General features: G+C 52.3%; 1 protein-coding gene across 1 annotated transcript in view; it reads left to right on the top strand.

Annotated features, from left to right (window-relative positions):
- ABCC11 (ATP binding cassette subfamily C member 11) overlaps nt 1-24768 on the top strand; it is a 60354-nt gene extending 35586 nt beyond the window's left edge. The window contains exons 18-30 of the mRNA XM_033129135.1: nt 981-1070; nt 3244-3347; nt 6395-6592; nt 10001-10227; nt 10354-10491; nt 12249-12435; nt 15538-15627; nt 16966-17155; nt 18556-18715; nt 21980-22058; nt 22634-22747; nt 24037-24201; nt 24318-24768. Of these exons, the coding sequence (XP_032985026.1) occupies nt 981-1070; nt 3244-3347; nt 6395-6592; nt 10001-10227; nt 10354-10491; nt 12249-12435; nt 15538-15627; nt 16966-17155; nt 18556-18715; nt 21980-22058; nt 22634-22747; nt 24037-24201; nt 24318-24395 (1820 nt within the window). The 3' untranslated portion in view covers nt 24396-24768. The remainder of the gene's footprint in view (nt 1-980; nt 1071-3243; nt 3348-6394; nt 6593-10000; nt 10228-10353; nt 10492-12248; nt 12436-15537; nt 15628-16965; nt 17156-18555; nt 18716-21979; nt 22059-22633; nt 22748-24036; nt 24202-24317) is intronic.
- The last annotated feature ends 3060 nt before the right edge of the window (nt 24769-27828 follow it).

Genomic DNA, 27828 nt, shown 5'->3' with positions numbered 1-27828 from the left:
TAACGGCGCTAACTTCGCAGGGCTATGTGGAGATTGGAGGCGGCCAGGTGCAGAGACTCCAGCACAGCGCCTGGCACGTGTTAGACGCCTGCCTTTGTGAAGGTCGAAAACTGATTTGGGCAGAAAAATAATTGGAAGGAGAGGGTGTAGGTCACAGAATGAAGGGAGAAGTTGAAGAACCAGGCCTCAGCAACTTTGGGTTTTCAGTAGCAGGAGCAGGTGCAGAATCTTTCGGAAGAAACTCTACTCGAAGTATTTTCCATCCCGGTGTCATTTCTGTCAAGATTCAAATTCCAGGAAGAGAGCCTCCTTCCCCAGGAAACACTGGGGTGTTGTTATTAGAAGAACAGAGAGTATCAGGCAGAAATCACAGATGCTTTCCACAGTGCTGCTTCCTGTTTGGCTGTGGTCATCACCGTACCTACTGGTATCTCCAGGTACTGACCTACCTGCCCTGCTCTAGGCCAAGACTCTGCCTGGTGTCACAGCTAGATTTTGCGGGGCAGTTGTCTCTGAAGTGTATTGATGCAAAGCATCTTCGCAACCATCTACAGGTCTGCCAATTATCAGATGGGGTCACAGAGAGGTTAATTGATTTGCCTGAGGTTGCACAGCGATGACAATTCTGGAACTCAGTTTTCTGGTCCTGGGTCATTGCTTTCTTCATTCTCTTCAGCTGCCTCTCTCAACCCATCAGGCTCTTGAGAACTCCAGTCCCTCCAAGGTTTACTGAATAGTTGGGGATGGACCCCCTTTCCAGATTCTGGGGCCCAAGTCAAAGGTTACCTCCTGTAGAGTCTTCCACAGAAAACCTGTTGGTTTTGGTCAGAAGTGGGTGGGGCACTGTAGGTGGACAGTGAGGGAGCTGGAAAAATTGGAAGCCAGGAGCGGAAGGCTTTGCAAGGACTCTTCTTGATGCTGGCAGTAAATGCAAGAGACTGGGAGGCATTCCATTTCCTTCTTCTCTTCCCCTGCCCCAGTGCTGGAAAATCAGCTGACAAAGAAGGAGACAATGGAAGAAGGGTCCCTGAGTTGGCGCGTCTACCACCACTACATCCAGGCAGCCGGAGGTATGGCCTGTCAGCTGCCCCTTGTCCGACCTGGGGCTCCCTCTGGGACCAACCCCTGAAACTGGGTCAGACTGGAACATGTGAGGTCACGTGAGGTAGAGAGGCCAGAGGAGACGTGCCACACATGGGTTTACCTTGCACAATCCCAGCCACACTCGGTTGCAGTAACTCTTCCACCACAGTCGATGCTGGACGTTATGTTTTCATGGTACTTGTGTTAAAATGTACCTGCGATTTGTTTTAATCAGGTATGGTAAGACATGAAATTTATTGTTATGAAGGCAGCAGTGTATAGTCCCAGATTCCTAGAAATAGCAGGGTTGGCATGCCAGGCAGGACCACGTGGGGAAGCACCAGGGCTGGTCAGGAGGCGATGGGTGAGAAAGAGAGGGCATGGCTCAAAGGCTTCACTGGAGTTTTCATGAGAAAGAGTAGGGAACCAGGGGAGGTGACCGAGGAAGGTTCAGATGAGATGATCTGAATAATTTTCGGGGGCTCTGGGCTATAAGGGTGGTCCTTGGTTGTCTGGTACCCGGCCCTCAGGTGATGCAGGGCAGGAGGCCTACTGGCTTGATTGATGTGTGAGACTGTGGGCTGTGGGTGGGCTCGTTTGTGCATCATGGGGACCCCACAGGGAGTCGCTGGCCATCTCTGGGAATTAGCTGGCCCTGGGAAGGGCTGTGTCTCCAGGATCAAGGCTCCAATGCCAGCACATCAGAATACAAAAATAAGAAAATATCGTCAATACAGAAGTCTATTTCAGTGTTTTCCGAACTGCCGGCCCTAACCCACGAGCGGGCGGTGGTCAGTTGAGTGGGTGGTTGGCAGCCCTGAGAGAAATGGCATAGGATAGAATGGACTGCCGGTGCCCTGGCCTACTGCACCATTGGTGACGCTTCTATTTTGATGGGATTAAAATGTGTTTCTGAAGGCGGGTGGCAATTAGAAGTTGTGAAGCTACTGCTTTATTGAGGGGTGTGCATTACCAAGTGCATGCATACATAATTGTACAATGTTACAGCCACAAGACCAGGGTATCGCACTGCATTTTTTGAGTGATTTCAGAGATTTCTGAGAGTAATTTTGACTCTAGCCAAGTTTTTCACTCTTTGTTGACTTTGGAACCTAACTCCCTGCCAGGTGGGTCTCCTCTCCACCCGTCTGGGGCAGGGAGAGGTAGGCTGTGCAGAGGAGATCACCATCCCCGGCCCTTCCACCACGGGCGTCCCTGGTGCACAGGGCCTGGCCAGGGCAGCGAAATGGCACATACTTGTGACACGACAAGCCCATCAAGCTACCACTTGACCTATATTTACAGAGTAGCTCGTGCAGGCCAGGCTCCAGCGAGGAGGGGATATAAAGTCACCTCAGAACCAATCCAAAACCTAGCTGGACATTGGCACCCACTACATGGCGAGAGACATCTCTGGAGCCAGACAGAGTCTCAGAAGAGGTGGCCCTTGAGGGGCCCCTAGGAAGGGTGGAATCTGGGAAAAGGAAGGTTAGACACAGACTGGCTAGGTGGATAGAGAGCTGGGGCAAAAGACAGATGCTCAAGGAGGGGTTGCATGCTGGGTCTCCCCCTGCTGGGCTCCTTTGAATCCCAGCTCTGCCACTCACCAGCTCTGTGATTTGGGGCACGTGACTTCCCCTCCTGGAGACTCAGTAAACAGGGGATAGCAATTCCTACCTCAAGAATGATGCGTATGTTTTTAGCACAATGCCTGGCATATCACCCACAGGACTATGTACCAGTAGCTCTTGTTATTTTGAAAAGTGAACCCTCAGGACTTGTGCAAGGGGAACTAACCTCTCTAGAATGGCATTGATGTGCCAGGCACTGGGCTGGGTGCTTGGCACACATCATCTTATGTCATCTTCAGAGTAGCCCGTGAGGCTGGTATGACTGCCATCACCAATTCCATAGGTAAGGAAGGAGAATGTCACTGACATTTGGTACCTTGCCCAGGGTCACGTAGCTTGTAAACAGTAGAGCCAGGGTTTGAACCCAGGGCTTTCTGACTTCAGAACGCAGCTCTTTCCAGTCCTTTGAGGTGTTCAAGGTGGACAGGGGTCAGGGAGGCCCCAGGAGCCAGGGTGGAAGAGCAGCTTTGTCAACATTTGCCGCACACCTTTCCACGGCACCTGTGCGTCACCTCCCTCTCCCCCCCAGGTTATGTGATCTCTGTCCTGACTTTCCTGGTCATGGTGGTGTTCATCCTGCTCTTGGTCTTCAACTTCCTGTGGCTGAGCCATTGGCTGGAGCAGGGCTCAGGGGTGAGTGTCGTGAAGGGAGTGGGGCACGTGTCTGTGGGCTTGTGTGGGGTGGGCCAGGGGTCCCTCAGAGGGGGTCTTGGGACCCTGAGGGCCAGCCCAGAGCCTGCTACTGCCAAGATGACAGGTGGAGCTCCAGGGGGACCTCCGGGGGCCAGAATTCCCGGGGCTTCCTCCCTCCTGGGTTGGAGCTCCTGTGCTCACAGAATGAGCGCTTATCCATGCAGTCTTGGACAAAACTAGGAGGTTTCTGTCCCCAGACAGCACCCCAAGAATGCTTTACATTCCACCTTAGTGACTGTTTCCATTGGTGGCAGTTTTGCCTTCTCTCTGCGTTATTCAAAATATGCCTCCCCCCACCCCCGCACTGCTTGCTTCAGGTTAGGAGGCCACATCAAAGATAAACAAGGCCGCCCTTAGTGACAGCAGGGAAAACTGCCCCTTCAGTCACTACTGACAGCAGGGGGAGGGCTGAACGCCATTCTGATGTGCACAGAGGTGAGCTGGGCGTTTTCAAGGTTTGGAGGAGGGAGCAGGAGCAGCTCAGAGAGTCAGAGAAGTGAAAACTGCGCTGGGGGGGGGTCAGTGTCAATGCCATGGGGCCACTGGGCAGCTGGGCTGCTAGCTGGCGTCACGGAACTTGGCGAGGACTGTATGGTTCTCAGGTCCTTGAGGGAGATAATTCTGACTTGCAGAGACACATGCTCACAACTGTGAGCCCTTTTCAGGAGGTGGTGGGGGGACATGCTGGTTAGAACAAACAGTACATTCTCCGAGCAGCCCCTGAGCTTTCTCAGGCAGGCATTTTCATTGGGGGGCTGGGGTCCTTCTAGGGACACACCTGAAGCCACTAGAATCCGTGCTAGAGTGTGGTCCAGTCTCCCAGTGCAGGGGTTTGCATGTGGTTCTGGGTCGAGAGTTCTGGCCTCTCAGCCTCTACGTGCTTGGGTAACTCATTCATCTTCTCCACCACGTCCCCCTTTTCTCTATGAGGAAACTGTGCTGAGAGCACAGAGAGTGCACGACCCGAAGGTGCCAGGACTTAACTTGGGTGCTTGGGACTCAAGCCACGTTGTCCCACTGCTCTACTTGGCTAACTTTTGAGTCCTGTGTCAGGCAGGGTTTTGTCCGGAAAACAGACGCCACGTGAAGTCTGTGGAGCTTCCAAAGATTTAATACAGGAATTCGAGGCTCTGCAATGATTGGAAGGGCTTGAGGAGAAAGGGGAAGACGCTCCGGTGTCATCAGCAGGGGGATGTCCCGAAGTGGCTGATTCTCAGACGGCCGCCTGTAAGCCCCTGGCCACACTCTGGCTCCCAAGCACCCACCCACCGTTGCCACCAGCATGTGATGGCTGCTTCTTCTCCAGCTTTTAGGTGCTTCTCTGGGGCAGAATCTAACCTGAGACCATGCTTGCAAGGAGCCTGGGGAAACCAGTCCTCAGCCTCTCCCCTACAAGGCAGAGGGGCAGGGAGGATGATACAGGGTAATCTAGCACAAATTTCTAACAGCATTGGGGAAGCAGTTTATCAACCCATTTTCTGCCCCGACAAGAAAAGGCGTCTCACTAGAAAGCAGGCTGCCCTGGGACAAAGGAGGTGGTGGGTGATGGAGTGGAGGGAAGGGCCCAGTCAGGGACATGGGCCAGGTAGAAGTGGTCCAGGGACAGACAATGGGGGCCTGGTCCCGGGTGGAGAGGGTGAGGAAAGAGAGGAAAGAAAAGCAAAAGAACACGGAGGTTTGTGTGTGTGTGTGTGTGTGTGTGTTTTCAATTAGAGTTGACATTCAATATCATATTAGTTTCAGGTATATATCATAGTGGTTAGACTTCTTTTTCACCTCTTTTTCTCTAAAACTTTTTTATTTTTCAGTTACAGTTGACATTCAATATAATTTCATATTAGTGTCAGCAGAGTGGTTAGACATTTATATAATTTACGAATGATCCCCCTGATAAGTCTAGTGCCCACCTGGCACCATATTATCGACTATACTCCCTGCATTACTCTTTACGTCCCCATGACGACTTTGTACCCCGAGCAGGGAGGTTTTAACTCACGGCTTCTCCCTGCACCAGCCACTGAGTCCTATGTGGCCCTAGGAAGAAGGACTTCTCTCCCCGCTGAATTTCACCCTCGACTTAGGTGGTCTGAACTCCTAAAAAAGGACACGCATTGCTCCTCTTAATTATTCACACACACTCCTTTTGACGCCCAGTGTGCAGGTCTCCCCCATCAACCAATTCTCCAACTCTCCAGATACCCGCTGGGTGTCCTACAGTTCAGTTCAATTCTGACACTAACCGCCTGGAGTTCACACAGACCCCAGGTTGAGGGCCCAGTCCCACGAGACCACCCCCGTTCCAGACACCAGTCCCAAATCTGGACCTCCTAGATTTCTGACAGAATAGTGATAAATTGGGGTTCCTATGACTCCTCCTTGGGTTTGATAATTTGCTAGAATGGCTCGCAGAACTCAGGGAAATACTTCTACCAGGTTATTATACTGGGATGTAATAAAGGATACGGATGGACAGCCAGGTGAAGAGGTATACAGGGTAAGGTCCGGAAGGGTCCTGAGTGCAGGAGCTCTTGTCCGTGGATTTAGGTCGCACCATCCTCCTGGCACATGAATGTGCTCTCCGAACCCCGTTCTTTGGGGATTTTGCTGGCAGCTTCATCACATAGGCGTGACCGGTTTTAACATAACCGGCAGCCCCTCTCCTGAGCCCTGGAGAATGTGGGTGGGGCTGAAAGTTCCAAGCTTTTCCTAGTGGCCTGGTCTTCCTGGTGACCAGCCTCCAGCCTGAAGCCCCAGCCACTAGCCATCTCATTAGCTACAAAAAGATCCTCTTGTTGCTCCAGAAACACCAAGGGTCTTAGAAGCTCTTGTACCAGGAACCAGAGTGAAAGGTCAAGTATGAGAACAGAAGTTGCTCCTGGCACCCCATCACATAGGAAATTCCAAGGGTTTTAGGAGCTCTGTGCCAGGAGCAGGCATAGCGACCACGTGCATGTGCTGTCATACCACACCCCTGTTCTTCCTTGAAGACCAATAGAAGCCGGGAGGACAACAGAACGGCCGCAGACCCAGGTAGCATCCTGGACAACCCTCAGCTGGTCTTCTATGAAATGGTCTTTGGCTTCAGCATCCCGTTGCTGCTCTTCGTCGGGAGCCTCTCCTCGGTGGCGTTCACCAGGCTCTCGCGGAGAGCGTCCACGGCCATCCACAACAAGCTCTTCAGCAAGGTAGGGGCCTGGGCGTGGGCGGGCCATAGGCCGAGCCCTGACCTTGCCCCACTGGGTTTTTTTTCAATTACAAGACTACTTTTTTGAGCAGTTTTTGTTTTAAGAAAAATTGAGTGGAGGACTGGTCCGGTGGCTCAGGTGGTTGGAGCACCGCGCTCCTAACGCCCAGGTCGCCGGTTCGTTTCCCACATGGGCCAGTGAGCTGCGCCCTCTACAGCTAAGATTGTGAACAAAGGCTCTCCCTGGAGCTCGGCTGCCTAGTGCAGCCGGAGGTTGGCGTGAGCTGCCCTGGGCAGCTATGCGGCTGTGGGCTACCGTGTTCTGCCATGAGCGGCTGGCGGCCAGCGTGAGTGGCCTGCAGCTGGTGACAGCTGCCAGGAGCTGCTGTGAGCGAAGGACTGCTTCAGCCGGGGGGAGCGCAAGGCTCATCATATCAGCATGGGCCAGGGAGCTGTGTCCTACACAACTAGACTGAGAAACAACAGCTTGAACTGGAGTGGGGGCGGGGGAGGCAGAAGAGGGGGGTAAAAAATTGAGTGGAAAGTACCGAAAGGTCTTATATGCCCCTTACCAACCCCCAGCTTTCTCCTACTAATAACATCTTGCTTTAGTGTGGGAAATTTGTTACAATTGATGAGCCAATATTGATTTATTATAATTATTACTATCATTATTACCTGAAATCCATAGTGTACAGTAAAGTTCTCGCTTTGTGTTTGTACACTCTGTGGGTTTTGATAAATGTAGGCTGACATGTAGGCACCAGTAAGTATCATGCAGAGTATTTTTCACTTCCCTAAACATCCTCTGTGCTCCACTCACCCATCCCGCCCTCCCCCCAACCTGAGTTTTTTTTTCCTGTCCCCATAGCTTTGCCTTGTCCAGAATGTTAGTGAGTTGGAAGTGGACCCTGGGTCATGAGAGGGATGGGGGCAGGCTGCACTCTGAAGCTCTTCTGCTGCTGGAACCACGATCTAAAAATTCAGTGTCCCTTGCTGGAAGGTCAGCGGTCATCCAATGCTGGCCTCCATTGGCTGAGCACTGCCATCTGGAGGTGCTTGTAACTGCCCTCAGTTCCCGTTATAATCCTCATAGTACATATGAGAAAACTGTGTATCATGCTTAGAACACCAGATTGTCTGTGGCATCACACCACCTCTTAGAAATGGCATCGCCCGCCCTCTCTCACGTAGCAAATATTACCATGTGCCACGTTCCGTGGTGGGAGCTGGGCTTCCATGGTGAGTACACAATGCAGGTGTGATTTGGGCCATCATGACCTTGTAGTCTGTTGAGGTAGATAAGAAAACAGTCTGCTGTAACAAGGTGTACAGTGTACCCATGAGGTGGGGGCACACAGGCAAAGAAGCACGGCAGTCCAAGAAGGCTTCTCTGGTAGGACCCAAAAGATAAAATGAGTTGAGCCAGCTCAAGCTTAGGAGGTGAACAGAAGCAGAGCACTTCCGGGGACCTGAGTGGTGTTCTGCAAGCTGGCGCTCAGAGTGTGGAGTGGGGCTCTCGGGGAGAGAGGGGGACAGCCATTCCCCGTAGACTCAAGGCAGTCTGCGTTGCCATTTGGGGAGGATGAGCCAGAGGCATGTCCCACACCTCAGACAACGCAATTACTTGGTGGAACTGGAAAGCAGGACAGGGAAATTCTCCGAGCCTGGCCTCTGGGGACGGCACCGGCTACACAGCTTCCAAGGTCCTAACGCCACATGCCAAGATTCTACGTGCCAAATATCCAGTGCACAGGTCTCAAAATGATCATTTGTGTTCTAATATTCAGAAATGTTCCAGTTCTTTTCCATTAGAAAATGTGTCTTCTTCAAAATAGTTTCCTTTCTCTGTCCTTTTATGGCATTACTTATTTTAAATTTGCCTTTGTCAGTTTTCAGTCATCATAAGTAAAAGGACCAATTTCTAAGAAGATTGGCACAACTCCAAAAACAACAAATAAAAGCAAATTGTTTTGATATTTAAAAGGCAACCAGAAACCCTTTCCCTGAGTCCCCAGAAACAGCGGGCTCTTGAAGGATGGCTTAACTCATACCACAGCTGAACCCAGTTCTGCTCCTGGCCCCCCTCTCCCTGCTCCCAGCCCCCACTGTGAGTTCGGAGTCCTGGAGGGGCCGACGGTTTCGCTCTTTGATTTCTCAAAGTGATTGTGACAGTTCTTATTGTTTTTGCTCATGTATTTAACAAAAGATTCTGGAGATAAAAACGTAAGATAATTTAGAGGCAGAAAAAGCAAGAAAGCGCATAACAGGGCCTCTGAGCCTCTCCTCCCTTCCCCCCCCCACTGCCCCCCCTTGCAGAGCAAACATGAATGTGAATTATACTTGGTCAGCAGGACCCAGGCATTTGCAGTGAATGCTGCTGTAAGGGACACTTCGTGGCTCAAATAATTACTATCTATTAAGAGTCAAATGTGCTTTCTTCCTCCTTCCCTCTTCCTTCACTCCTTCCTTTAGTTTTGGCCTTCACAGAGACGATTAACTTCTATCCATGTCTTTTTCTTGAGTTAGGGCTTGAGAAATGCATGGGGGAAGTACAAGTGGTCCTTTGGTCGACAGATCAGTGCCATGAGGCTTTGAGGAACGCCTTCTGTGAAGCCTGCGGCTGTGCTGGGGGTTGGAGAACCCTCGGGAGGCCCGGTCCGGTCACGGTTTTGCCACTAACTACATCGGTGACCTTGAGCAAATCCCCAGGCAGCTGACCCGTGTCCGGGCTTCAGTTTCCTCATCTGTAAAGTGGGGACAGCGAACTAGATGCTTTTGTTAGAGCCCTTTAGTATGAAATGTGCAGTGGCATTGCGGCTGCTAATCTTTGGTGATCCTGAGTGCACATGGTCCCATCACAGGATAGTAAGAGCTGGTATTGATGGGAGGACTACGGGGCAGATTCTCTTCTGGGCACTTTCAATGTATTATTACCTTTTCCCCTCCCTCCCTCCTTCCCTTCCTGCCTCACCTCTCTTCCTCCCTTTCTTTTCTTTTCTTGTCTTCTTTTTTCCCTTCCTTCCTTCCTTCCCTCCTTCCTTTCTAAATAACAGCTTTATTGTGATATAACTCACATAACTATAAAATTCACCCTTTTAAATTGTTTTAAATTCACCCTTTTAAACTCGGAGGTTTTTAGTATATTTACGGAGTTATACAATCTTCACTACAATTCTGTGAAGCATCATTCTCCTCCCTATTTTACAAATGAGGACAGAGAGACTCAGAGGGGTTAAGTAACTTGCCCAAGGACACACAGCAGTAGGTAGAGGAGTCAGGGCACTGGAGCCCAGGCAGGTTGACCACTGCTCGAGGCTGCCCCCTGCACCTCCCCTAAGGGTGACAGCCTCTGGGTCGCAGGCCTGTGGCCCTGCTTGTGACCGTGACTGGTGTCTTCTCCCTGCAGATTTCCCGCTGCCCCATGAGTTTCTTTGACAGGACTCCCACCGGCCGACTCCTGAACTGCTTTGCAGGGGACTTGGATGAGCTGGACCAACTCTTGCCCACTGTGGTCGAACAGTTCTTACTGTTCTTCCTGACGACGGTCTCCAACTTGTTGATTGTCAGTGTGATCTCTCCCTACATCCTGCTGATAGGAGTCGTGCTTGTCGTCATTTGCTTCATTTACTGTGTGTGAGTGGGTTCTTTCTGCTTGTGAAGAAACGGGTTTTGGGACTTGGGGAGCGAGGCGGGGACTCAGCTGACATGGGTGGTCCCGGGGTGGACGGCCCAGGTCACTCACTCTCATTCTCAATGCAGGAAGTTCAAGAGGGCCATCAATGTGTTCAAGAGGCTGGAGAACTACACGCGCTCCCCTTTGTTCTCCCACATCCTCACCTCTCTGCGTGGCTTGAGCTCCATCCATGTCTATGGAAAAACTGAAGACTTCATCACTGAGTGAGTCCTGCAGCCGTCCCAGGACGGGACCGCAGGTGGCGGGGAGGAGGGAGGCTGGACGGGGAGCTTCTGGGCACAGCGTCAGCTGCGGAAGCGTCTGAGAGAATATGCTTCATCCCATGTATGTCTCAGTCTCCGGAGCCTCATCTGTAAGGGGATGCTGGCACGCAGGGTCTCAGCTCCCGCTCCCCGCACCAGAACGCAGGACATAGAGAGGCCAAAAGGAACAACAGAGCCATAGATAGGGGAGTCACACCACTATATTCTCGCTGATGGCTGGTCGAGACACAAAAGGAAACATCCGCCAGAACCCCAATGAGGGGTCTTCCTGCACCCCAGTCTCGCTGGCGGCTGGGCGAGACACAGGAAGTAGGATCCACACGATCCACAATCCACCATCCACGCTTGCTAACCCCAGTTGCTAGCCGCAATCCGCTTTTCTGCTTCTCTGCCAACCAACCAACCTGCTGGCCTAGCCACGGCTGTTAAATTAGTGGCTAATGGTTAACCGGTAACAGCTGCTGGCCACCCAGCCACGGCAGATGGCCACCTGATTACAGCTGATGGCCATCTAATAACCGAGCCAGCCCCTTTTCACAAGAGGCCGAGAGCCTGGAAACTGCTCTCTGGGACTCTGTCCCCACAGATGCTCACACAAGAATAAACACTAAGTGATACAGAAAATGTCTGTAAACCTTAAACACCTGTGCGTCGTGCACACATATTAATATAATTAACGGTAAGAAGCATCGCTGTGTCAGCACTTCTCATTCTCCTTTTTCCTTTCGCTTCCAAACAGGTATCTAATTTTAATAAAATACTAAAGAGCGATAGCTTTGTGAATAATAGCATTTCCTTGACTGCTCACACCCATAGATTGGCCTTCTCAATGCTTGTTGAAACAAAGGTCCTACAACTGTTGCTGGGGCTTCATTGTACAATACGAACATATCGACTTGTAAAGAGGGAGCAAACATGTGGGCACTGAACTACATACAGGAGACTCCCAATCTGGTGGAAGACAGGACACACAGAAATAGTACTGTTTTTGTAACAATCCAGGGTTGAATATGGTAGGTGAGGCACAGAAGAGAGGGGCAGACAAAACGCCACGAGAATTCAGAGGGGAAAGAGAGGGCCTGCAGCTGGGGCTGGAGAAGGCTCTGGGCGGGGGGCACCTGAGCTGGCCTGAGGCCTGCGAACACAGGCCTCGGAGGTAGCGTGTGCTCCGTTACCTGGAATGTGGGCTGAACCATGGCACCAGCTCTCCGAGTGGCACTGGAGAGCACCCGAGGACCCGACAGACACAGGACTGAGGGGTCTTTGAGTGAGGCACTCGTGCAGCCAAGCTGAGAGCCTGCCTGCCAGGCTCTCTAGCACCTGGCATAGAGCAGTAGAAAAGACAGACACAGCCCCGCTCGGAGGTGGGTAGGAAGGACCACTTGCCTTTATGCACTCACAAGTCCTGGCCTTTATTCACTCTCACTGGTCCAATGGGGCTGACTTATCCGGCCCTAGACCAATCACCAAGGCCCAGGAAAGAGCCAGTGCAGAGAGGCCTAAGTGGTCAGAGCCTCCTCCGAGACTGGGGCCAGGTAGACGCCATGGCTGAGAAGGGGGGAGGGAAGAATCCCCCGAAGAAAAGGCAGGTTCTGTTGGTGGGGGTGGGGGCCGGATGCTGGAGGAAGCAACCGGTGTCCACCCTTGGGAACCCTGGGTTAGACAAACGTGTTTCCAGGTTGGCCTTCCTTTTTCAGGTTTGAAAAGCTGACCGATGCACAGAATAACTACAGTCTGATGTTTCTGTCGTCCACGCGATGGATGGCAGTGAGGCTGGAGCTCATGACCCACCTGGTGACCTTGGCCGTGGCCTTGTTTGTGGCTTTTAGCACCTCCTTCGTCTCCTATTCCTATAGTGCCATGGCTCTCAGCTTCATTCTGCAGGTGAGGGAGGGGCTCTGGCACAGCGGGGGCTCGGCCTGTGGCCTGTGGGCAGACTTGGGGGACATAGATTACTTCCTGGGTTTTGGCCGTCTGGCCGTGATCTTATGGGCCATGTAGTTGACCTTCTGAATCTGCTGCTTTGCTCAGTTTCCTTTTCAATGGGAAGCCTGGATTCAAAGATATTCAGTGAAATCACAGAACATTGGAATTGGAGGGGAACCCACAGGCAACAGAGTCCAACATTCTTATTTGCAGATGGGGAAACTGAGGCCCAGGATGGGGAAGGAAGTGTTGGAGCGGACAGAGCAGGAACGACCACCTCCTTGGTTGCCTGGCTGGTGTCTTTTCACTTTCCTGTGCAGATCCTGACCCAGTGGCCCAGCTTTTCTGAGTTAGCGGGGGAGGCTATAAAAAGATGGGGGTCTGAGGCCTCCCCTGGAGCGGGGCTTCTTGGACTTGAAAGAGCATAAGATCTGAGACAGAGTCCTTGGCCCCTCAAAGGCTTCCTCAGCGGGGGCCCCAGGGGCTGACAGGACGACCCCACTGCAGAGCAGGGCCATAGCAATTCGGAGGCAGGTCCTGGTGGGCTGGGGTCTTGGAATCTAACTTTAAAAACAGGTTCCCCAGGGGATGCTGATGTGGCAACCTGCCTACGTCATGTGTCTGGCACACTGAGGGTGTGGAAAGGGACTGGCTGGTCAAGGTTCACACCCGCAGACTCCTGGGAAGGGCTGTCCTTGCAGGGCTGTGAGGCCAGAGGCCGGCTCAGCAGCCACCTCCTGGAGCTGGCTGCACAGTCCCAGGGTGCCCCTCCCCCAGGCAGCGGTCACTGACCAGCCCCCTCTCGGTGCTGGTGTGGCTCTCTCTCTGTGGCTGTAGATCTTCTGCCCCAATGCTGAGGCGTGTTTTGGGGTATGGAAAGGGGCTCTGTCTTGCTCCTTGTTGAGCCCCTGCGGCAGGCACACATTTGCACGTCCACACTGCCCTCATCCACACCCACGTGCACACAACTTTCCAAGGCTACACAGGATGGCTGTGCGGTGCTCACACTCGCGGACAGCTGACCAGTGGGTGACCGTGGGGTTCACTGGAGCTGGTGCTGAGCTGCTGCGCTAGGCATTGTGAGTGGCCTTCCATGGCACTGTCACCACGTGCCAGGAGACACGGCGAGGTGGTTCAGGAGTGTGGTTTGGGACGTGCAGGTTCACACCAGGCTCTGCCATCATGAGCAGTGTGATTTGGAGGAGGGTCTTACCCTCCTTGTGCCCAGGATTTCTCATCTGTGAAAGGGAAATGATCAGAAGTCCCCAGATCATGTTCTTGTGAGGAATGTGTGTGAATGGGAGGATGGACGCATGTCCGACACGCAAACGTATGCTCGATCAATGTTCGCTACGGCTCCATGACCTACAGAGAGGAAACCAGAGCTTCGAGCCTTAAGGTGCCCACGTCCCCCAGCCAGTAAGGGACAGGTCTGTCCACAGTGGGACACACTCCCTCCCTCCCTCCTCTCGGACACATGCACATGTGCGTGAACACACACATGCACCCCCTACCCCCACATCAGTGCAGAGCTGCTCCCAAGCCTCCAGAATTCTGGGGCGAGGCACCAAATTGACGTGCCTAGAGGACCTGGAGTCACTCGGGCCAGAAATCTCCCCGGTGCAGGGAGGGCGGGGGGGGGGCAGAGGCATGCAGGCGCCTGCTCAGTCTCCCCAGCTCGCATCGCCGCAGACGCCCATGAGGAACTCTGTCTGGAGGCCTGACTTTGCTTCAAAACGGCCCTAGTTCATCCTTTCTTCTCAAAGTCTGCTGCCCTGTCGGAGCGTGTCATCTCCATCTTGGGTAGCAACCTCCCAGCCCCCTGCCTGCCCCCACCCTGAAAACCTTTCCGCTCCACCTTCTACACTCTTCACCGGACTGACTTCTGACGACGTGAGGTGCTCCTCACCTCACTGCCTTGCTCAGGGCCTCCAGACTCCGTGTCCTTATGCATGAGGTCTGGACCCTGCCTTCCCGGCCCCTCAAATCTGGCCCCACGACAGCAGTGTGCACTCCCTCTTCTTGTCAAACTAGTACCTTGCTGACTTCTGCATGCATCCTCCAGGAAATCACGGTCACGCTTTGGGAGGCAGGAATCACACACCATGTTGCTTTGCAGCCCTAAGAGGTTACTCAAATACTACAGATGCTCCTGGTTGGAGGCCAAAGCAAGCCGTACAACCAACTCATGCTGCCACGTCTGTTGCCCTGTCTGTCTCGCCATCCGACTGGGCACTCCTTGAGGGCAGGGCCCATGTCTGTTGCACTTTGGGGCATGGAGCCTGGCCTCACCCCTGCACACAGCTCTCCGTCAGGGTCTGGTGACTGAGTGCATCCCAAAGTCATCATCCAGTGCTCTGCGTGGCCTGTTTCCCCGGATCTTGAGCATATAGATGGGGGCCCCATTCCCAGCTCTGCCCCCAGCTTCCGGGTATTCTGTGTAACTCATTTCCTCTCTCTGGGCCTCAGTTTCCTTACCTGTGGGGCCTCCAATCCCAGAGAGTCTCTGAGACTCCTCTAGGCCTGGGTTCCCTTGAAGGCAGAGCCTGATGCACGGACCTGGGTGCAGGCTGACGACTTGGGAGAGGCTTCTGGGAAACGGGAAGAGGAAGGAGGGGCACTGAACTAGGTCACCAGCGCTTACGCCACCGGGACCTCCTGAGAAGCACATAGGACGCTCCCAGGATTGTCCCTGAAGGCGGAGGACAGCAGCCTGTACACACCAGCGCCTTTCCCCACGAGGGGAGGGCTGCTCCCAGGGGCCTTCACTGCCCTGTGTTTCCGGGCTGCACCATACGTGGGCTGCATGGGAGCCTGAGGTGTGGACGAAGATTTGGGGCAGAAAGCAGACAGTACTGAGGTGGAAAGGTGTCAGAACTGCCCACCCCAGCTGTATCTAAGCTCAGGAGTGGGCTCCAGGGCTCCAGGGGCCTCTCCCCATTCTTGTAGGAGGTGGTTTGAGGACCAGCCGCGCAGGGGCCATGGCAACGAGCAGGTTTCAGAGCGTTGAGAGCTTGCACACTCCCTGTGACCATTTGGCCTGACGCTTTTCCGTTGCAGCTGGCGTCCTCCTTCCAGACCGCCGTCCGGATGGGCTTGGAGACAGAGGCATACTTCACGGCTATGGAGAGGATGCTGCAGTACATACAGGTGGGACGCAGCTTCTGTGGCCTCTGCAAGGCCAGCACCCCAGGGCTCAGGGGACGTTCCCAGGAGGAGACCGGGGCTCTGGACCCTTCCCCCCATCACCCCCACACCTGCTACCTCCTCTCTCCAAAGCTCCTTTTGACCACTCCCGCTACCTGCCAGCATTTCTGGATGTAGAAAGAATAATCTTCCCTTTTTAGAAATCAGAGGTTTGCCCAAGTCTAACAATAATCATGATAATAATAATTGCTATTGCTGTTGCTTTTATTTATGTCATAGTGGTCGTGAAGCACTACTATAGATTTTGGAGTCAGGTCACCTGGTTCAAGTCTAAGTTTTGCTGCTTGAATCAGCTGTGTGACCTGTGGCAACTTATTCAGCTTCTCTGTTCCCCAACTCTGAAATGGGAAAGATGACAGGCTCTACTTCATTGGGTTATTACAGAGATTAAATAATGTAATACGTAAACACTTAGCAGTGCCGGGCCCACAGTCAAGACTCACTATTATTATCTACAGGTTATCTCAGGATTACAAAACCGTTTTAGAAGGTTGATTGAATTATTATCCGATTATCTGGAAGAGGAAACTGAGGCTTGGCCAGATTAAGCATCTTGCTTAACATGACACGGCCAGGGGCTGGCAGAGCCCTTTAAAGGCAGGTCTCCTGCCCCTGTTATATGAGTGGCGTTTGTGAGTCGTAGAGCTTGGAGTTAAGCCTGAGAGACACCGTTGTGACGTTGCGCTGGCAGTGGGGAGCCGTGACTTGCTGGCAGGAGACCCTGCTTCTTCTCCATCGTTCTTTCCTCCCAACACACCCAAGTGCGCCTGGCCCAGGGCCGTGGGCTTGGAGTCAGGCAGCCCTGGGTTAGTCCTCGCTTGTCCACTCCTCAGCCGTGGCATCTTAAGCAAGTCGGTGAGCCTGTTTGAGCCTGTTTCCTCACCTGTGACATGCATCTAAAAATGCCTACGTCACAGGGTGAGGATAGAGAACCAGTCTCCACAGAGCTCAGAGCCATAAAACATGCCCTTTGGGGGCAGTGAGCTCTGTCACCCCTATTGCCAGTGTTCTGGATTCTATTTCTTTTAAGCCTCACAAATCAAATTAGAAAAAGTTTTCTGTGTTCCTAACAAGGGGGCTAGCCATATGGTTTATCACTCTTTTGGGAAAAAACCATGTGCCCTTCAGGGCACTGAGGGCAGGGATGGTCCACTTGGGGTGTTCCTCTGATCACATGGCCGGTGGCTGGACCACGATGCAGGGCAGGCTGGGATGGGTCAGCAGGGGGTGGTCGGAGACAGATGGTAACTATTGATTTCTTTTTCTTTCTTCAAAAATGAGATGTGTGTCCCTGAGGCTCCTTTACACCTTGAAGGCACGAACTGTCCCCCAGGGTGGCCACAGCGCGGGGAAATCACGTTCCAGGATTATCAGATGAAATACAGAGACAACACACCTATTGCTCTCAGGGGCATCAACCTGACGATTCACGGCCAGGAAATGGTGGGCATCGTGGGCAGGACGGGCTCAGGTGAGCTGAGCGTCCCGGGCATGCCGTCCTCAACTCTGGCCTTTGGCTATTGGACCTATTTTCGGACATGGTGATCCCACGATATTTGCTGGCCCTTACTTTGGGCTGGTCCCTGTGTCAGACACTGGTGGACAAAACCCAAAGTACCTGCTCTCAAGGGGCTCTAGAGGAGGAGACAGATGTTACACAAATCATCAGATAAGGGAATAAATAAGGTAGTTGCAAGTTGTGGTGAGCGCCGCGGAGGAAACAAAAGGGGTGGTGTTGAACAGAGTAACGGGTTGGTGGGTCTTGAGCCATGGTGGCCTGGGCTCTGAGGCCAGCATGGGAGCTGAGACGGGAAGGGGGACAGGGTACAGGGGGGGCAAGGAGTGAAATAAGGGTCCCCTTTTGCTTCTCCTCCTGTTCTCCCTTCCTAGACCTCTCGTCAGCCTCCTTCGTCTCCCCCTTTCCTTTCCAACTTCTTTCCTTCTCTTCTTCTCCTCTCACTTTTGGGAGATCTGGTCTAAGTGTCCCTCCCTCCCACTCTGCATTGTTCAGACACATTGTCCAGAGACACTGCCCAACTTGGTTCTGGCCCCACCCTTGCGCAGCCGGGAGCTGCCTCCTCCAGGGAGCCCCCGCCCTCCCAGGACTAGAGCTTTCCTGGGTCTGCCTGTCCTCAGGACTCACACTACTGCCAGGTGAAGCGCTTCCCGCTGTGTTTCGTGTGTCCTTTCATTTGTATTTCTCGCCTGCAGTTGGCCTGAGAGGGCTGGGGTTGGACACAGAGAAGCCCTGTGTGGAGCCTGGGCCGCTGACTGTATTCACTCAGCAGTTATTGAGCCCTAGGGAGCCAGGCAGTGGCAACATAAAGGAGAACTGGACGCACAGCGGCCGCCCATAAGGACCTTATCATTTAGAGCAGAGGTAGTGAACTCGAATGCTTTAGCAGCCTGGCAAGTAACACAGATGAGTGAGCTGGCTCTGGGTGTGGTGGGGGGTCCAGGGGGGAAGGGCAGTGACCGAGCTGGAGAACAGTTCTCCCTTGGGAAGCGCTACACTCAGCTCCAGCTGCTTGTTGCATGGGGGCCATGGGGTCCGGTGTTGCCACCTGTTGCAAGACAAGCATGCAGTTTGAATTTTTATATATAGGATCTTTGGAGTTTTAAAATTTTGGCAAAGAATTTTAAAAATTGCAGTAACACCGTATGTGTGAAACACAACATATATGTGGCTGGATTTCACCCGGGGCCTCCACGCGTACCTTCTGGTCTCAGCTGAAAGCAATCTGCTGGTGGTTTGGGGTACAAAGGATGGGCCACGGAGGGGAACGGGCCAGGTGTGCGCTCACCAGGTGCCATCGGTGCTGCAGCCAGTTCAGACCCGGACACGGCGCCCCGCTGTCTCTCGCCCGCCAGGGAAATCCTCCTTGGGGGTGGCTCTCTTCCGCCTGGTGGAGGCCGCCGCGGGCCGGATTCTCATCGACGGCGTGGACATCTGCAGCATCGGCCTGGAGGACCTGCGGTCCAAGTTCTCCATCATCCCTCAAGACCCTGTCCTGTTCTCAGGAACCATCAGGTGAGCGGGGGGGCCACAGGTCAGTCAGCTGGTGGCCAGCGCCCTGATTTCTGGACCACTTGTGCCTACCTGGCCCACCTCCCTGAGGTGTGCTGGAAGACTGAACATGGCCCTGATACTATACAGAAGAGCGTTCTGTAAACCGTGATGGCCTCACACAAGCCACCCGTGGTTTTCATTTCTTCAGACTATGATGGGCTCGGCCAGACTTCAGTTAGCCAGCAGCATTTGCCCTGGGGCTGCCACACTCTTTCGTGTCTGGAGGTGATTGACTGTCGTCTTTCCACCCACTGTGGGGAGCCCACGGGGACATCTTAGGCTGCACATTAGGGAGTGCTTCTTCAGGGGTACACATTCCAGGCAGGGGAAATGTGGGAAGTACCCGGGCAGTCCGGTCCGTGAAGCAGACACAACAAGATCTTTCCTGCCTCTTCTCCACACGTCCTACCTCCTTGGAAGTCAGCTCGGGGCCTAAACTTCACCCCATGACTGCTCCTACCTGACTGTGCACAGTAACTGCGTGGGACCTCCACAGCACGGCCACTGAGGAACGCTGACGCGCCAAACATGCAGCTAGAGCCCTCAGGTCTCAGGGATATTTAAGGGGAATTCTTAGAGGCAAGAGGGTAAACTGACCTCAGAGCTCCATTCATTCATTCATCTGTCGTCCATTTTACTTGCCTTTTCTGAGCCTCTGCCAGGTCTAGACATTGTGCTGGGGACTGGGGATACTTTGATGAATGATCACTGTCCCTGCCCCCCCAGGAGCTCACAGTATAGTCAGGGGTGGGGGTTGTGAAGATGTAACAATATCTGACAAATTATAATACAAGGAGGTAATTGCTAGATCAGAGATATGAACAAAGGATGACATGAGCTAAGGGAACTCAGAAGTAGGACAAATAACTGCCTGGGTAAATCCAGAAAGGCTTCACAGAGGAGGTGACATTTGAAGAGGATCTTGAAGGATAAATAGGAGCTTGCCTGGCAGAGAAAGGGAAGAAACTCTTTCCAGTGAGAGTATATAATATATATATATATATATATATATATATATATATATATATGTACAAACAGAGAATTTAAAAATGACTGCGTTGTTTTAGGGGGATGAGAAAACATCTAATGATAGATTTCTGTGTTAAGGTAGAATTTGGCCAAGTCTATCGTGGCTTGGGATAGGAGTAGTAAAAGTATGAATTAACGTTTATTGAGCATTTATATATGCCAGTCCTGGGCTTTATTATTCTCTCACTTAACTGTCACAACAGCCTTCTGAGGTGGGCACTATCGTTATTCCCCCTTTACAGGTGAAGACACTGAACTTAGAGAGGAAAAGTGACTGGTTTAAGGGGACACACAAGTAAATGATAAAGAAAGTTATAACCCAGGGAGTCTAACCCCTTAGTCAGTGATATCCGCTCTTGCCCCAGGAAGGCGTATGGACTGGAGTCCAGATCCGAATCGTCTAGCTTTAAGGTTCTGTCTAACTCTGAGTGTCTTTGATTCCAGCCTGTCCCTCAGACTGACTTGTAGTATGACCTTGAACAAGCCATTTAATACAGATTAGCCACAATTTTCTCATCAATGAAAAGGGTGTACCCATCTCAAGGGGGAGAAGGTGTCAATGAGCTCATTCATGAAAATGCTTTCGAGATTCTCAAATATCATGCAGATAAGACATTCTACCTCCCGCTTCTTTCATACAGTCAAGCCCTAGACACAAAGTAGGTGTGTAGCTACCAGAACTGGGGAAAGACAAAGCAGAGGCTAAGAACAGTCTCCAATCAGGACTCAATGTTGTCTACGACGGGCGTGTTTGCAAAGTTGCCCACATCAGATCCAAGTGCAAACCTTAATGGGTACAGAGTCCAGAGAGATCACAGCCTGATGTTAGGTGCCTGGACGATCAGTTAGGATTTTTCACGGCAAGAGACCGAAAAACCAACCCCACCGCAATCAGATGCCATTTTACACCTACTAGGATGGTGATAATAAAAAAAGAAAGAAAGGAACATAAGTGTTGGCGAGGATGTTGAGAAATTAGAACCCTCATTCGTGCATGGCCGGTGGGCATGTGCAATGGGGCGGCCACTGTAGAAAACAATTTGGAGTTCCTCAAAAAGTTACATATAGAATTACTATATGATCCAGCAATTCCACTCCTAGGAATGACCTGAGTTGAAAGCGGGACTTGCACAGATCTTTGTGGACCAGTGTTTGTGGCATTCTTCACAAGAGCCCAAAAGTGAAACAACCCAAGTGCTCATCAATGGATGAATGGATAAACAAAGTGTGGTCTATACATACAATGTTATTCAGCCATAAAAAGGAATGAAAATTCTGGTGCACCCTCTAACATGGCTGGGCCTTGCAAACATGATGCTAAATGAAATAGGCAATACGCAACAGGATAAATACTGTGTAGTTCCACTCCCATGAGGCACCTGGAATAGCAAATTCGTAGAGACAGAAAGTAGACTAGAGGTTATGAGGGCTGGTGGTGGGGGCGGGAAGGGAGCTTGCTTGTGGGTAGAGTTTGTTGGGGATGATGAGTTTTGGTGGATGGTTATGCAACATGGTAAATGTTTTACTACCGCTGTGTTGTAGAATTACAAATGGTTACGATGATAAACATTATGTTACGCATAGTCTACAACACCCGCCCCCCCAAATGGCTGAAGTACAAAAGGCCTCTTGGCTCATGTTACCGGCAAAGCCAAGGCTGATTCAAGGACCTAGTGCCCCCTAACTCTGCCTTGGCTTCACCGCGGGCTCTAATGAGGGCCCTGGATGCCATGTGTCCCCTCCTGAGGCAGGATGGTTGCAGCCTGCCCTGTGCAGTCAGAGGAGGAGCAAGCCTCTTTTTGGGCGATTGCTTTAAAAGTCCTGAGGTACACTACTTGCTTACCTATCGATCCCAAGCAATCCCTGTGGCCAGGCATTGCCCGGTGCTGATTGGCGTCCACCTGAGTAGTCACTTGCTCCACCCCTGGAGTTGGTGGTAGAGCCTCTCCTGGACCACATGGGCTTGGGCGCTGGGGAGCAAGTGGCCCCCAAACAAGATTTGGGGGCTGCCACCTGCAGGGAATGGCCACTGACTGGTACAAGCAATGGTCAGTCATGGCAGTGCAAGGGCTTCTCTATAGCCAGTAGTCCAGTGGCAGCCATTCTCGGTCGGGAGCTGTGTAAGACAGCCGGCTCAGGGGACCAGGGTGTGGTGTGGTGACCGAACCCTGCTCTGCCTCTCATCTCATCTGGCAGGTTCAACCTCGATCCCTTTGACTGCTACACGGATGAGCAGATCTGGGATGCCCTGCAGAGGACCTTCCTGAGCAAGACAGTAAGTGGCTCCCACGCCAGTGCTTAGTCTCAGCCTGGCTCCTCACACGTGGTATTCCAGACGGTGCCACTTTGGGGCACAGATTAAACCGTCTCACGATGAGAAGATCTGGGGTTCCTAAACAAAGGCTGACACCAGCAGTGAGCCAGCACGTTCTAGGCTCAGGGACATGGCAGAGGCTGTGTCCTCCTGCCTTCCATGCAGTGGGAGTGAATGAGCACGCCAGTGAACAGACGGACTTTCGGATGGTAGGCCGATGCCGACAGGCAGTTTGGTGGAGCGGTCCCTGTCCGTGGGCTGGCCAGGCCAGGCCTCTGTAGGGATGGGACTTTTGAGCTGAGACCAGTGCTAAGAGCACAGCGACACAGATCTGGAAGAGAACATTTCACGCACAGGGACTAGTGTATGCAAAGACCCTGAGGTGGGAGTGAGCCGGGCGGGCGCAGGGGGAGGAGTGTGGAGGGGGGTGCAATACAGAAGGCGACGGCAGAGTTACGAGGGGTCAGGTCTCACCCCACAGGGCCTTGCGCCCACAGACCTACATGACCTATAGCTCGTCTTCCCCCAAATTACAGATCTCCAAGTTCCCCCAGAGACTGCAAGCAGAAGTGGTGGAAAACGGGGAGAACTTCTCTGTGGGGGAGAGGCAGCTGCTGTGCATTGCCCGGGCCCTCCTTCGCAATTCCAAGGTGAGGCCCCTGAGCAGCCACGAGGCCCCGGAGGACCCTGGGTGGGGGCTCACCTCTGTCGCCCTCCACACCATCACCGGGCGTCCAAGGGGGTCACATGTGTCACCGATGGCACGCCACATGCGTCTGTGGGGCAGTGAGGCCTGGGCCCCGCCAGCCCTGACATCCTGCGCTGACATGGTCCACCCCTAGGACACATTGATGCGCTTTCCCTACAAAAAGCAAAAAGGTTGGAAGCCTATGAATTTAAAAACTGCCCTCTGCACATTCGTTTTAAAACTCCGACGCAGGACACTCCCTTGTCTATTAAAATGGAGACTCGGAGAACAACTGTCCCAGGGCAAAATTACATACTTTTAAAAAGTTTCATCTGATGGAGTTTCTTGACGTTTTCCAAAGAGTTCGCCAGTAATTTTGTGTATTTGACTCCCTGGGCTAGTTAGGAGCCAATTTTCTCTCAGAGCAAGGCAACACACACACACACGTACACACACCTCCACACTCACACATGGAGGCAGACTGGCACATGTGTGTACACACACACCACACATGGCTAATTCATGATAAGTGCACAAACTGCTGGGGCAGAGCAGAGCTGTGGGCCAGAGCAGGCGGAGCATGGGGGGGCCTGAGACCGAAGGGGCCTTCAGGGGAGAAAGGGACCCCCCTTCCTGAGCTAGCTGGACGACAGGACAGGACTTGCAGTGTGGATGCAGCCCTCTTCACCTCTCAGTTCCTCATTTCTCCAGATTGTTTCCCAAATTTGACTCATCACTTCACGATTTTTGTCCTGTCTGCATATCCTGTGATTTACTGGTGATGCCCTCTTTTTAAAAACTTTCGGTGCTAGTTACATTTCCTCATGCCTATCGTTCACGAGATAAATAGCAATGTGTCAAAGTGAAAAGAAGGCTTCCCCGTACACTGGCCACGCCACACCCCATGCCGCTCAGGGTGCGTGCGTGGCCCTCTGTGGGGCACCGCTCTACATTAAGTCAGGCAAATGGCAAGGAAGGCAGTTCATAAAACAAGAAGATGCCACCGGGATGTTTTCATTTTCAAGAACCTCATTCTCTGGTCACTAAAAAATACCGAGCTGAGCTGTTGGTTGTGAGCTAACATTCTTTTCCTAATGTGATGGGTAACTAGGGCTCTAAGTGGCTTCTGAGCTCAGTCCAAACGTCTTCTGCTCCAGCTAAGGGACTTGGTGGCTGAGTGGTGGACCCAGGACGGGGCCCAGGCTCGGGGCCCAAGGAGGCCGCCCCCACTCCTGTTTTGTCTCCCTCCAGATCATCATCATTGATGAAGCCACAGCCTCCATCGACCTGGAGACTGACGCCCTGATCCAGCGCACGATCTCCGAGGCCTTCCGGGGCTGCACGGTCCTGGTCATCGCACACCGCATCTCCACCATCCTCAACTGTGACCGCATCCTGGTCATGGGCGACGGGAAGGTGGGAGCCGCTGCCGGGGCTGGGGGGTGGAGGGAGCACGGGCGCTCAGGGGACCTCCGGGTCCTTCCAGACTGAGCTCAGCTGGGTCCCTGGCCCCTCCTTTCTCCACCTCGCAGGTTATAGAATTTGACAGGCCTGAGGTCCTGCAGAACAAGCCTGGGTCCGTGTTTGCATCCCTGCTTGCGTCGAGCTAAGAAACATGGGGGCTGCATGGGGGCTGGGGGCTGACGTCACCGAGCGTCCAGCTGCGAGGCCTGCCGTCTGTGACCTTCTGGTGAAGAGATGGCTACTTCTCCCGAAAGTCGGGCTGAAATGGGCCCAGGGGTGCTGGGGGTTGGGATGGGAAAGGAGACTACGGGAGCAACCCCTGGGAAAGGCCACTCGGCTCCCCAAACCGAGACCCCCAGCGTCGTCTGAGACTCGGGGTCAAATGATCACGTGTCTCTTTTTCACTCTTAAAATAATATATTGGCTAATTTCATAATAATGTGAAGCTTATTATAATTTTCTGATCTGTGTGAAAAGTGTTGCAAATGATATTAATTTTGTAAAAAAAATAAAAGTAAGAAAAAGTCACATTCTCTGTTCTGCTTTCTACATTAGTGAGGACCCATTCAGCTGCAGGTAACAGAAGCTCCCTCAAACTGATTTCTGGAAAAAGGGACTTTATCGGCTCATGTAATGGAAAGGTCTAGAAAGAGTTCTGGTTTGGGTGCCAGGGTCAAAAGGACGTCTGCCTTGTGGACTCTGCCTGTCTTCTCTCTTTTTTCCTGTGTTTGGCTTCACTCTCTCGTCATCTTCCTCCTCCTGGTGGCATTATGGCTGCCAGCAGCTGTCGGCTCACATCCCACCAGCTCAGCACCCCCGATCATGTGCTCATCCCTGAACCAATCACGTGCTAGGCTGTTGCAATACAGTGACTGACCAGGCCCAGGTCACAGGCTCACACCTGGGCCTGGGGATGGGGTCAGTTGCCAGAATACATGAACTGAGAACGGAGCGGGTTGTTTCTCCGAAATAAAGTTGGGGTGCTCTTAACCACACGAAGGAGGAAAGGATATGGAAGCGGGGCGGGCCCGAAACAGTAGCTGTCTACCACATGTTTGTTTACTGATTAGAGTACAGAGGGGTGGGATCAGAGTTAATTCATGACATATGACAACTGGAAACAATATCTTTTTTTGCCCCCACTCCCCAGTGGTTAGAGATATATAAATAGAAAATGTAATCATTTTCAACTTATTTCCAGGGAGACCTCGCTGTTGTGGGGAAAAATGTTTCCAACTAGTTTTGTTTTGTTTTGTTTTTAGATTGTGGTATCTGATTATGACACAAGAAAAATCAATTCAGTCTACAAATATTTTCTGCTCTGTGTCTTGCACTGGGCTAGGTGCTGGGGGGTGCAATGATGTCCCTGCCCTTGTGGAATGTGCCCTCATGTAAACAAGTAAACAGGTGATTCCAGAACCAAGTGACAGGCGGGGTGGATGGTGCAGGAGATGGGAACAGTCAGAGTGGGCTTCCTGGTGGAGGTGAGGTTGCGGTTTCCTGAGACCTGAGAAATGAACAAATATTTGCTCAGACGAAGAGGACTGGGGCAAAAAAGACTGTCCCTTTTTTGGGGTAGCGAGGACAGCAAATAAAGCTCCGCAGGAATGAACTATGACGGGATGATGCAAACAGAGGAAAAGGTCCAAGTCCTGGTTAGTGACACGTGACTTCTGTTCCTTCCTGGGGTTCTTAGGCATCACCTACTTCTCTTCCCAGGGCATTTCCTAGGTGAATATCTTCTCTCTTTTAAAAATCCCTTTGACCCGGTTGACTCCCTTTCCCCTCAGTTCTTGCCTTTTCTTCTCAGACCCTGCAGAGTGTCTGGGGGTCCCTCCTGCTCCCATCCTATCCCAAGTCTGCAGGGCCGCAGAATCGCTCAAATGCAGGTTGAAGGTGACTACTCACTTGCCTGCACCTTCCCAGAGCTGCTGTGGGGCAGCTGCACGTGTCACGTGTGAGAAAGCACTCCACAAACCCAGTGCTCTGCCCCAACACTCTTGACCCAAGGGTCTAGGCCGAATTTGGCTGTCGTGTGTTCCTTGAGTTGGCCAGCAGATGGCAGGCTCTTCCCAAAAATGAGTGGAAGTCCCCGCCGGCTTCAGATCAAGATCCACTGAGAATCCACGGGAGTGGGTTGGGGAGTGTTGACCCCCAAGTTGGAGGACAGGAAATAGTGCCCATTTCCACTCCACCGTCAGGGCCCCATTCCGCCTTCACCAGCAGCAAGCAGCCTGTCTTCTGGGACCGATTCTCAAGCTCAGCTGTGCTCAAGCTCAGCTGTGCGTGGGAGCCGCCCCAGGTTGTCCACTCCAGACGTTCATTCTCATCTCATAGGTTTGGGGTAGAGACTGAATTTTCGGTGCTTTTGGTGAATCTCATGCGCAGCAAAACTTGAGAACCATTGCTCCCAAGCAGCGATAAAGCAGGATGTTTTTGAAAAATAGTGTATGTTTTTCTACTAGCATTGGCAATATTTTATTTCTTAAGCTGAGTGATGAGTACATGAGTTTGTATTCTTTATATATTTTGGGGCATGTGAACTATTTTATAATAAGATTTTAAAGACTGGTATTTGATATTTCAAAAGCACAAAAATAATTGTAATGAGAGAATGGAGAACTTGGCTCTACTTCCTTGTACCATTTAATGGCTTGCTATTATTTGCATTTTCAAGTACATCCTGGTGGCGAGGAGATCACAGTATCTTTAAAGCCCAGGGCTTCTACAGTCTTTAATCTGTCCTTGGGAGCTGGGCCTCCTCTTGCTCAGCATCAACAAAAGCGATGTGACATAGTCCTCAGGAAGGCAGGCAGATGTGCAGATCTGTCACGTCCCACGCGACAGAGAGTTGTGGGGAGCGAGGAGGGCGGTGCAGGGTTAAGAAAAGACAGTCGTCAGGAAGAGAGTTTAAGCAGACCAAGGGACCCCCAGTCTCAAGGACCCTGAATCGGCCTCGCATCAGCTTTTATTAGGTGGGGGAGTAAAGGAGATAAAGCTTGTCAATCTCAAGATCTGTGAATCCCACACATCATGATAGGAAACTGATTCAGGCCAATCACCCTTGCCTGCAGGCAGCTGGACCTTAAGTCTCAACCTCCCCAAGGGACAAAATCTATGTGCATATGAATAGATGGAGAGCACCTCACTGAATCTCTCCCCCTGCAGGTTTTGGGAAGGAATGCAGCCACAGAAGCAGAGGCTCTCCTTAGCCTGGGGAAGGTGGCGGGCTGTGCCCACCTCTATGAACCCCGTGGGTTCTCCAGTGGGTCCCCACTCAACTGCGCCTGTCTTAGGTTGCTTTCCACGTGGAAAGTCATACCCGTCATTGACTGTCCAGTCATCTTTGGGGCCAAACAGGGAGACATAAGGTGCAAGCACAAAGATTAAGCAAAGTCCCTGAAAGGATCCGTCTCACAGACTCTCCTTTCTTTGGGGGCAGGTACAAGGAAACAAACGGTTAGGCTGCTGCGTGGTGACACAGATCAATGGAGACACTGGTCCCATTGGCCCTGGCCCTACCCTGCTCTCTGTCTTCTCAAGGAGACTCTTCATTCCCACCCGTCATACTCCAGTCTC

This window comes from Rhinolophus ferrumequinum, chromosome 15 (assembly GCF_004115265.2).
Source record: "Rhinolophus ferrumequinum isolate MPI-CBG mRhiFer1 chromosome 15, mRhiFer1_v1.p, whole genome shotgun sequence".
Classification (NCBI taxonomy): Eukaryota; Metazoa; Chordata; class Mammalia; order Chiroptera; family Rhinolophidae; genus Rhinolophus; species Rhinolophus ferrumequinum.
Note: the sequence above shows the minus strand (reverse complement) of the source record. Positions and strands in the feature narration are given on the sequence as shown.